General features: G+C 37.2%; 1 protein-coding gene across 5 annotated transcripts in view; it reads right to left on the bottom strand.

The window, feature by feature from the left end:
• Positions 1–12,387, bottom strand: part of Tcf12 (transcription factor 12) — a 282,155-nt gene that overhangs the window by 268,165 nt on the left and 1,603 nt on the right. For 4 of the 5 annotated variants that reach the window (XM_052713833.1, XM_052713826.1, XM_052713818.1 and 1 more), the window contains exon 3: positions 11,903–11,975. In XM_052713833.1, coding sequence (XP_052569793.1) covers positions 11,903–11,975 — 73 coding nt within the window. Of the gene's footprint in view, positions 1–11,902; positions 11,976–12,387 lie in introns of those variants that run through there. The other variant, XM_052713839.1, reaches the window with a different exon arrangement.

Consider the following 12,387-nt stretch of genomic DNA (forward strand, 5'->3'; position numbering starts at 1 on the left):
ATAAAATTTCTTCCAAAAACACAAAGACAACTAAACGGTAAGACATGAAAGTCCCATTCTCCCCCAAAATGATTCAGACTGTAGCTGTATGCAATTAACATCTTGAAATATTTTTTTAAATGCATACCTGTTTTACATAAACTTATGACTACACTGTTTTCTTTTTAATAAAAACAAATCTTGAAGCACTTTATTTTGGAGAATATCAACTTTACCCTACATCAGACTCCTTGTTTTAACAACAAACTCTAACGATTTCTAGAGACAGTAAGTTCCTCCTCAAGACAAACTATGCCTAGTGCAGATTGGTATCAGTGCAGGTGTGACTACCACTAGTTCATCAGCCTGCTGCTAGAGGGGCAGTCAGAAACCACACCAAACATGCACCACTCTTGATTTCTGTTTCCTTTGTGAAATGAACAGTTACCAACCTCTTACAAGAATCATGAAGTAAACAGCATATAAGTAAATATTTATGAAACATTTTTATAACGATTGAGACTGCCCCTTCCGGCAGCCACTCACTGGGCAGAACCCAATTGCTATTACAACTTGTTGGTTGAGTGAGTCTTCAGAGTCTAGCCATCTTGATGTAAATGGAGTCTGCTCACTGCAGCACTGCTCATAGGCTAGAAAAGAGGGATTAAGTAAATATGAAGACAAGAGAAACTTTGGCTATACAATCTGCTTTGTGTTCCTACCGTACAGTTACCAGCTAAGCTAATTATCCAATACTTTATCATGGATCTTCAGACAATTAACATTAGGAACAGTAAAACAAACAGGTTTGCAAATTAGATGGAGAAGTCAGAACAGACTCTACAAAAGCCCAGTTCACGACACTATGGAAGTTTTATCACTTCCATAGCTATGTTAACAGTAGTGGCACAGAGCCAGCCATAGGCTCTGAAGATCACACTCATTAAAATCATGACTTTTTTTTTTAATGAAAAAGACTGCCATGAGTATATCATAAGAATAAAAATTATGCTATTCATCTGAAAACTTTTCAAAAAGGAAAAAATCAAAGAGTAACTCTATCCCCTGTAAGTATCATGGCTCCACATTTTCTTCACGAAGCTGGAAGGATTTTCTTCTCTGTCTGCTACAAGACAACTGACAAAATCCAGAAAGGGAGTGGTAAAGAATAAGGCTTCCAGCTGGGCGATGGTGGCACACGCCTTTAATCCCAGCACTCGGGAGGCAGAGGCAGGAGGATCTCTGTGAGTTCGAGGCCAGCCTGGTCTACAAAGTGAGTTCCAGGAAAGGCGCAAAACTACAGAGAAACCCTGTCTCGAAAAACCAACAACAACAAAAAAAAAAGAATAAGGCTTCCTTTTGAAGGGGACCATCTAATGCTGGTTATATAGAAAATGGAAAAAGAATGAAAGTATTACACCGAGAGTTCCTTGAGTGTTTTCCTGGATCTTTAACTGAACAGAGAAGTGTGAGTATTCATTGACCCAAAGACAGCCAGCTTATCCTCCAAGTAGAATCTAAGTCCCTAAATCAGCCTGTTAAAGAAGACACTCAAAGAACAAACTCAGCCTGAAAATCCTCTAGCCCAAGAATCTGTTATAGAACTAATTCACCACATTTTTTTCTGTATTTCAAGTTCCCAGTCTACACTTTCAATATAAAGAAATTTTTTTGTGAGATTTAAAAAAAAAAGTTTAGGTAGGTGGAGGTTTTCAGATTTTAGAAAAGAAAATATACTATATAATCTATGTTACAAATTGCTGCAACATCTGATAACCATACAAAAACTGGGGACATACTATCAATGGCATCCTTTCATATTAAACCACATATTACCAGCAGAATAGTCTATCTACTAAACTGGTAAGTAAAAATTGTAAGACTTTTCTGGGTTTCAAAATGACAACTCATCGACTATGCATCTACAGCCTGGAAACGGGAGCTGCAGCAACAAAACACACTTAACCTGGAATAAAAATAGACAGCTGACCCTCAGGTAAAAGACACTAAGGACATCTGGGAGAGTCTAGAAATGCCTCCAAATACCTGCCTAATTAGAAAGTTTGAATCCATCTAAGATGTCCATGTGTTCTCACCAACAGAGTCAATATAAGATGCTGGCTTTTTGTCCTATTTATGGGGAGGGGCATGCAAATATGACACAAAGACATGTGGAAGTCAGAAGACAGCTTGTGAGAGTCCGTTCTCTTCTCCAACCAAGCGAGTTGCAGGGATCAAACTCGGGTCATCAGGCTTTACCACTGACCTATCTTGCCAGCCCCAAGAGATTCGATATAAGAAAAAAGGCTTCTCTTTAGCTTTATTCCAAACTGGAACCAACACTGCAAAACAGCTTACAAAATTGTGAGATGACAACAACCAGAACCTCTGACGGGATAACGAGGACAGCTTCATTGGATAGAGCTTCCAAACAAAGCCTCAGAGAAACATACAACTCAGAAGAACTAAAAATTTTCAAGCCTGCTCCACAAGTAGCCAACTCAGAACCTACATATGGCCACACCATGTTTCTACTAATAGCACAAGCAAACTTCATCTATCTCCAACAACTTCAAAACAAGGTATGCCTCCAGGACTGAAGTATGGTAGCTCCTAACACAAATCTTGCCAAGCTCCCAAATACTCACAGCTCTGTTTAGAGTGGAAGAGCCTGTCACATTATGTCCAATCTGCACTGTCAGCCACCAATGAAGTAGTGTTACAGTCACTAATTATGACATGATCCTGCTCACACTAGGTCACCAGAAGCAAGGACACAGATAAACCAGGACTTCTACCTGGTTCCAAGAATGATGCTTCAGCAATCTGATTATCACAATTCTGAGAGCCTCTTGGTCCCAAACTAGTTGCCCTCTTAAGCCCAAAGCAGTGGACAAACTTTCTCTAACTTTTGATTCTTTTGGTTTGGCATTCTTTAGACTAGGCTGACCCAGATTTCACTATAAGCCCAGGGTAACCTCAAGTTCACAATTCTTCAGCTTTAGCCTTCTACATGCTACAATTATAGATAGGTATAAACCACCATTTCTATTTATCTCCAGTATTAAAAACAAGAAGAATTTTGAGATGTGATAGCAAAGCTTTAAAAAAAAATAAGTCTATCCTGTAAGTTATCTCAGATTGTTTTATTATATTACTTTGAAGATTCCATCTCTGACTCATGATCAGCTAGAATAAAGACTAGTAACCAATCCTTAATCTGTTTTCATTTCTGTATGATCTTTAAGTCCCTAAGCAGCCTCAAAGAGCTTAAATGACTCATCATGGTCACTCTAAGACCACAATTTTAACCTGCAACATGTGAGAGCACACTTTAAACACAGAACAAAAATAAAGGTACTTTTATAAAAATGTAATTTTTACTCCCATTTCAAATGTATATTTAAAAATTATAGGATGGGGGCTAGAGAGAGCTCAGTGGTTGAGAGCAGCGGCTGTTTTTGCAGAGGACTCAGGTGCAACCCTTAGCATTCATACAACGGCTCATAACCACCTGTAACTTTAGTTCCAAGGGCTTCAACATCCTTTTCTGGCCTCCATGGTCCCCAGGCATGCTCATGCAGGCAAAATGCCTATACATGTAAAATAAAAATAAATCTTTTTTTTTTTTAATTCTAAGATGACCTGATTGGAAACAGAAAGCAGGTTCAAATGGCAGTCATACTATGAACATATCTACCTAAACTTTAGTTTATGAACTTTCTACCTACAAAGCCACTCTTGCTTTAAATACAGTTTTCTGTAAGAACAAGAAAAGGATAGCTAATAAATGTGCTCTAGAACTGGGCCTAACTGAGGGCAGACCAGTGACCCATCCCTGGCCCTATCTCCAGAGACAAAGCAGAGCAGGAGACAAGCAGGGCCATGTGTTAAGCATGGTAATCTTCAGAGCCTCAGTTTTACAACAAGCTTGTTTACAACATGCATTAGGAAGTGAAATACATGAAATTTAGTTAAGATTGTTTCTGCTAATTTGCAGTGCATTCTTTCTCTACCAGTGAGAAAAGTGGAGAAGTTCTAACCCACTGTTTCTTAATCTTCCTAATGCCTTGACCTTTTAATACAGTTCCCTGACCCTTTCTTATAGTTCCGCGTGTTGTGGTGACCCCTAGCCTAAAATTATTTTCATTGTTACTTCACAACTGCAATTTTGCTAGTTATTAACTGTAATGTAAATATCTGTGTTTTACCATGGTCTTAGACAATCTTTGTGAAAGGATCATTCAACCCACCCTCAAACGGGGTCATGAGCCATAGGTTGAGAACCACTCACTACTCCACCCCAACATCTTCTGCAGTCTCTCCAAGCCTGGCTCCCAGCTATTCTCTCAGGTTATATAATTGTTATTCCACTAAGAATTTCAAGCAGGCCGGGCGGTGGTGGCGCATACCTTTAATCCCAGCACTCGGGAGGCAGAGTCAAGCGGATCTCTGTGAGTTCGAGGCCAGCCTGGGCTACAGAGTGAGTTCCAGGAAAGGTGTCAAAGCTACACAGAGAAACTGTCTCGAAAAACTAAAAACAAAAGAATTTCAAGCAGGTGGAAAAAACACTACCACTACTTACATCTAAGGAATAGTGAGACCTAAGCATAGAAGGTTTGTAAAAATCTCACTCCATTCACTGTTCTGCACCCTGTAGTATCTGGTCTACAAAATAACATTAAGAAGAAACAATCTAAGCGGCTGGAGAGATGGCTCAGGGGTTACGAGCACTCACTCTTCTTCCAGAGGACCAGAGTTCAATTTCCAGCACCCACATGGCAGCTCACACCTGTCTGTAACTCCAGTTTCAGGGGACCCTGACATCCATGGCAAAAACACAAATGCACATAAAAAAATTCAATTTAAAAGAAAAAAAAGAAGACACAATCTAAAGAAAAAAAGAAAGTAAACTGCCGGGTGGTGGCGCACGCCTTTAATCCCAGCACTCGGGAGGCAGAGGCAGGCGGATCTCTGTGAGTTCGAGGCCAGCCTGGTCTACAGAGCGAGTTCCAGGAAAGGCGCAAAACTACACGGAGAAACCGTGTCTTGGAAAAAAAAAAGAAAAGAAAAGAAAAAGAAAGTAAACTGCAGTTAAGTTCCTTGGTAACCAGCTGATCTTTCAAAGCTACTCTTGGGTTTTCTTATGTCTTATACATGTAACATGCAAAAACACATCTATCTCGATCACATCAAAAGAGCAGCTTGATACGTTGCCATCATGAGGCATTTACTCAACTCCACCACCACAAAGATAATACTTTAAACTACTTAGAACAATACCTATCATAACAATTATATAAACACTGGCTATAAATTGCTGATTATAATTATTATTACGTTAATGTACCCATAAATTCTAGTTAAGAAGAAACTGCATCATGGACATGGTAGTTCATGCCTGTAATCCCAGCTTTTTGGAGGTGGAGGCAGGAGGACTACCATAAGTTCAAGTCTGCTATGGACTACACAGTGAATTAGTTCTAGGACAGCACAATGATATTCTGTTGAAGGGAAAAAGGACCAGACGGTGGTGGCGCACGCCTTTAATCCCAGCACTCGGGAGGCAGAGTCAGGCGGATCTCTGTGAGTTCGAGGCCAGCCTGGTCTACAGAGCGAGATCCAGGACAGGCACCAAAACTACACAGAGAAACACTGTCTCGGAGAGGAAAAAAAAAAAGAGAGAGAAAGGGAGTGGGAAGATGCCACAATAGTAACAGTAACCATTTGAGTTAGCTTTATGATATGCAAAATACACAATAAATAACTTTATTTGATCCTCACTAGGATTCTGAAAATGGGTATTACCTACTTTACACAAATAAGAAAAGTATGCTCAGGGGATTTAAATGATGTGCTTAGGGCCACACTGCTAGTAAATTCAAAGCACTGATTCCAGGTCAATTGCATGGTTCTGAAGGTCAACTCCACCCACTACATGACTGTGCCTCTTTCCTGAAAAGCCAGAATTCAAGGACTTTCTCACTAACTCAATTGGTTCTTCTGCATCTCAATAAGCACAAGTCAAAGACTGCAGGGAATTCTCTCCACTAACTGCACAAACCCTCTATATATAACACTGGTGTAGTGGACTGTCACCACCACTCACTCCATTCATGCTAATAAGCATCTGTACCTTTACTGTACCTTTACCTTAAATAATCAAAGTCAGATTCTATACATCTAAATCCACCACTAACATCAATTCTTAGCCTCATCATTTATCTCACTGAGTTCACTTCCCTACAGAATTCATTAACTCCTTAATTATAACTTATAGGTATGGGGGGAAAAGTTTGTATCTCTTACCAAAGGGGAAATGTGTGTGTGTATGCACATATACGTATGTACAAAAAGTGTTCATTACCACATTATCATATCAAAAGGAAAATTAACAAAACCCCTATATTCAAGCAATCAGAAAACTGAAATATTCTGTATTTTAAATTTAATAAAATTTCTGTATCTACTCCATGCAAGAGATGCAACTATTTTAAACCAAGTTGGTAGAGCATATAACAAGAGAAAATGCTCATGATAAAATATGGAGTGAAATTTTTAGGGGGTGGGTATAAGGTGGAATTACCATTAAGATTTCACCTTGGAAAATACAAATACAGCACTTCTAGGTGGAAAAAAAAGACTAAAAGAAATAAATCAAAACCTAACAGTTTTCTTTGGACAGTGAAGTAAGGGTGATTTTTTTTTCTACCTGTTCTCCAATTTTCTTGACAGCTGACAACTACACATTAATTTTATAGGGAGATGTAAGGGTAAGTTATTTGTTTTTTTTCTAAAACAACACTTTAACTCATTTCCCAGCACTTTCCTCTCAATCTCCAAATTAGCCATAAGAGCTTTGAGTCATTTGAATTTATATGTCTTTTGTTATTGGGGTAGGGGAGTGTGTAGGGGGCTGTTCCTTGTTTTTTATTTGGTTTTTTACAACACAGGAATCAAATTCAATGGTTTATCACTCTAGGTAACTGTTCTACCACTGAATACTCCCCGAAGAAGGTTGTGTTAAATTTAAGACTCAAAACAATTCATCTTCATGATTTTCACAACTCCCATCCTCCAATCATGGCAGAACTGCAACCCTGAGCTGTCGTCTTCTTACCCACAGAACTCGGGCTCTTCTGATTCTGTAAATCCTTTACTCCTAGTACCTTCTTTCTACTTCCCACACACACTGTGGCTAAATCCAAACCTTAGGATCTCATCTCGAGATTAGGACAACTTCCCAAATAAATGTTTTCCTTATTCTGGTGCCTTCCCAGTACCAATTCATTCCGCCACAATTTGCTGCACATCAAGCGCTGTTCTTGGGGCTTCCCACTTATTAGCTCCTCTGACCCCGTAACAAACTCACCAGTAGCTATCACCTTATAGATTAAGAACAGTAGCCACAGGGGTTAGGTAACTCACCCATGTCCTCCAAGCTGGTAAATGATAATATCTGAATGTGACCCAAGCAAATTCAGCTCCAGATAATAGTCGGCAAATATGAATTCTGGAATGGCAATCTGTTAAAGCCAACTTCTCTTTTCTCAAACTGTATAGACCTTTAGTCACATCAAATTACTACTTTATACTACCCCAACTCTGGGAGGTGCGTTCTTCTCCTCACTGAATAATCCTGCATATTGCCTTCACCAGTCAACACTAAATTAAACTTGTAAGTTAGTTTCCTCACTCTATAGCACAGCCCTCTTATGAACTCAACATAAATTAGTGCATTTATAATTCTTGATATTCTGTAAGTACAGAAGGTTATCCTCCAGTTTTCTATTTTATCTTTACATGTAAACAATGAAATGTCTCCACTTCCAGTCTATGACCTTCTCTATTTCCTATCTTCCCAAATGCTAGTATTACAAGACCAGGCTGCATAAAGTAGTAGTTAATAAATGGTTATCTGACTGACAATCACATGGCTCAACTATTTAACAAAGCAGGATACCATTCATTAGCCTTCTGTGGTGATATATTGGTTTTCTCACTTTATTCCTTAAACACATTAGATTTGTAATTTCAACATTCCCAACTAAAAGTTGACATTCAACATTCAGGTGACACCCAAAAGCAGTCTGTTTGGTCTCTTGGTTTTTTTAGTTTTATTTTTCTTTTAAGTAAGCTTATGCACTGTCCAGAAACACTATCTTAATAAGTACCTCTCTCTAACCGCACTCTCTCATAACAAGATGCCCAAGTCTTCAAACATATAAAGCAGGCAGTGAATTTCAAGAATGATTACCAATTGTTTAAGAACAGAAAAGACTATCTGACTTTAATAATTGTGTACACTCTATGATCCTGTTAAACCAAAATGTAGAAAAAACTGTGATTATAATTAAAGCTGAATGTTTTCATTTTCCTATCCAAAAGAACCACTGTGAAACTCAGGGAAGACAATATACCAAGAGATAGTTTAAAGACAGAAATATAAATCTATACATAAGCTGTTGGTGAAAAGACAAAAATGATCAATCAATTATATGCACATTTCACTAAGTATAACAAGTCCCAAGCACTGTGATCTGATGAAGGGTCACTGAAGAACTGTTCTCAAGAGCACAGTGCTCACAGCTACAATCTTGTGTTTCATTTTTCTGTTTTCCAAGTTTGTACTTAAATTTACAAGGTTTTCCAAAAAAACCTCTTTGCTACTTATCCTTTACCTTAATAAACCATTTTAACTTAAAATATTACATGTCTCCATATACCTGCTGAGTCTGCAGTTAGTATTCATCAGTACAACAATATCTAAAATGTTGAATCTTATCATATACATAATACTAAAACTTAGTTATCCTTAATCTCAACACTAAATGGTATACACTGAGGCCCACACCTCACTCATAACCTGAAAATACCTTGAGTAACAGACCAACTTAGTTTCCTTTTTATTTAAAAATCACCATTTCTATTTGTACTATAGTTCAGTTTTAAAACACCTTAGTAAAATCTTGGTTTTCTGCTTTCATTTCTTTTTCACTAGATGTATTCAAATTCTACTCTAGCAATTTGAAATCCTATAGGATGGGTCCACATTTAATAATTTTGTCACACCTAATGGAGAGTAAATAATAATGTTACGAATTTTTTTAATTAGTAGGAAAATGTATGCAAGTATAAAAGGGCAGCATGAGCATATCTTTACCTTACCACTATCAATCCCCTATCTATGACACTTAAGCAAGACATTGCCCCTGGAGGGAAACGGGAAAGCAACACTGCATCTGTGGGTAGTTCCCGTCTTTGTTGTTGTTTGTAGTGTTGATCTGTTTATTTTGACAGTCTCATGTAGCCCACACTGGCCTTTAACTACGGACCCCAAGATGACCTTGAATTCCTGTTCCTCCTTGCCTCTGGGCCAAAATTACAAGTGTGAGCCACTATACTCAGATGTATATATTATTTCTTATAAACTATATTGAAGCTGATGTACCCCACCTTTCATTTCCAAAGACATACTTATCACAAGGTCAGTACAGAACATCTCACACGACCTCTCACACCAAGTGGACTAATTTACAGTCTACCTATAATGCAAAGGAAATAACATCTTGAGGAAGAAATGACACTGTACAGATTCAAGTAATAAATACGCATTCATCTTTTCTATACTGACTTTCAAGTTATTTGTTTTATTTCAGAAACAAGATAAAAGGAACATCTCATTCTATAGAATATATTAGGTACTTCAGGTAAAAAGAAAATACAAAAGTATTGTACATAATTTGGATTATATTTCCAAAATAATCAACTACAAAATTAAGTCCTTCTTTTAAGGAACGAATAATGAGGAGGATGTAATACTGCACATTATAAACTGCAGCTCTCACAAAGCAAAAGATGAGTGTCTCGAATGTTACTCCAAAGACAAAAACCTCTAGTCTTCACACACGGCTCTTCAAAAGGACCATGACATCTTCACATCCTATATGTTGCACATCAATAGAAACTAGAGTGTTGTTACAAATATCCTTTGAAATGTCAGTAAGATAGATGCACAGTACATACACAGAATGTTACTGTGCCAATTTCTTTTAAATATTCACTTTGAGATAAGAAAGGCTAGAGAGAAATTGTATCCACCAAATATTTTGTTGTAAAATAACCTCATGCAATTTTCTCCTTTTGTAATTTAAATCTCACTATTGTTATAATTCTTTTAAAACAAACCTCACAGCTAAATATTGCTATGTCCACAGAATATAGAAATTTAAGTCTAAATAACATCTTAATCCAGAGAAATGAGTGTCACTTCTATCACAAACATTTGTCTGACAGAGCCTTGCAGTCACATACTTGCAATCCAGCAGATATTTTCATAGCAGAAGTCAGTCTGAATTTTTAAAAATAAGTATAACTGCACTCTCATAACAAGTTTCTAATGTTCCTAGCCTAATCAATGCCCAGTTACATATGCTTTCCACAACATGAGTTGAAGCTAACAGTATAAAACAGCAATCAGGACTCACAGAGCACACCAGGCACCTACCATGTCTTACAAAATGTCCATCTAAAAGTTCATAACAATCAACTTATTTATAAAAATTAAGATGTCCTCTAAATGCTAGTGGAGGGCTGCACTACAGCCACTACTCTACAGATAATTTTCTTCTTCCTCTATCCCAAAAGCAGAAAATGCCCCAGTGATTACTAGGCAAAGGGGAAGAGGTGGGAGAAGAACTGGAATCTGGTTAACATTTCCTGTCTTTATAATCAAGAATACTAGCCTTCAGGTTATATGAAATCCAAAACTGCTTTTTGTTCTCCTGTTTGGTAAGTTAGGTGATAGGCATCTTTTAGTTTCCCCACACGCTGTAATGTCACAGTTAAAATGAACCCAGCTAACCTAATGTGTGATTTTAAACAGAAACATGAAACATGTTTTAAATATGAAGTAGAAATAAAATAAAACATTAAAGCCAGATATGAAATGAATTCTGCTCTCACAGCACTTTGGAAACCAGCTCTGACTTTACTAGGTAAACAAAAAGCGCTGAACCAAACAGAGCGCCTGAGCTTCTGCCCTGAAAGCTAAGAGCCGCTTTTTCTCAGGACAGCGCTCTCACTGCTCCCTCTCCACCTCTCTGGACACTGAGGAACAGCTTTAGGAAAACAGAAATTACAGATTCTATAGACAAGAATATACCCTGCTCCAGAACACGTCTTTTTAAATCGTAAGTTTTCTTCAAGTTGGGACACTGTTTAGTAATATGACAAAACAGTACACCAAAAGCAAACAAATTTAACATTAACAGTATTGGCTTAGAAATCTAACTTTAAAAAATATAATGATTACAGGACAAAAATTCACTCATCTAACATATGTCATTTAAAATAAATATAAGGGAAAAAAACAAAAAAAATAAAATAAATATAAGGTTTCATTTATTTTTAACATAAAATTAACATTTTAAATTAATGTCCACAAAATAATTTCCTAAAGATTTCCAATGTAAGAGCCATCTTTTAAATAAATATAACTTACTAATTATTGTTTGTCTCAATTCTACCTTTTATGCAATAGATCAATAATACTTTTATCCATTTTAGAAGCTGAGATTTATTAACGCTAATGAGCTGAAAATATATTAAATGGCTGCATATATAAAAGGAAGACCCATGAACCACAGAGCGCCTTCCTCGGGCATCTTTCTAAATACAATCATGACACAATTCACCATGTTCAAGACAATTTTCAATCTTAACATTCACAAAAAGACAGCAACTTTAAATCCATGCTGAAATTCTTTAAGACAACGCTCCAAGTTTGAGACTTTTTTCAGTTTATGATTTTAACCCGACACAGTACAGAATGGCGTGACAGACATTAACAGGCTTTATGCTTTTCTATTAAAATATCTCAGAGCACTAAAATATAAATTTCTGATTTTCAACATCATCTTACCTGACCCGCTGAACTGACTGCTTCCCAGTGTCGTGGGTCTTGTTTTCCCACTATTAACAGGTGGAGAAAACATCTGCAAAATAACCCAAATCTATCTGTTAATCTTGAAATTCATCTATACTCCTTGCAAAGAAAAGTTCACCAAGTATCATTAATTAGTTCCTTAATTTTCATAGAGAATTTGAAATAAAAATGGAAGCCACATTCAGACCAAGTGTGGCAATAACAAGTGATATTATTTACTAACACTTCTTGGGCAAACTGGTGACATTTGCAAAGAAAACTCAGCCACAGGCAAGATTCCAAGATAATTAAGTTTAAACAGTAAATTTTTACCCATGATCTTCACTTTGGCCCTAAGTGATTCTCATTACATTAACATTACTTAATAGCACTTGTAATCAGAATCATGTCCGATGAAATTACCACATACAGGAAAGATAATAACAGCTCTAATACAGCAGGTATTGGCCCTGCCTTCTAGG

The sequence above is a fragment of the Peromyscus californicus genome, unplaced genomic scaffold (assembly GCF_007827085.1).
Source record: "Peromyscus californicus insignis strain IS unplaced genomic scaffold, ASM782708v3 Scaffold_11__1_contigs__length_118956290, whole genome shotgun sequence".
NCBI classification, from domain to species: domain Eukaryota; kingdom Metazoa; phylum Chordata; class Mammalia; order Rodentia; family Cricetidae; genus Peromyscus; species Peromyscus californicus.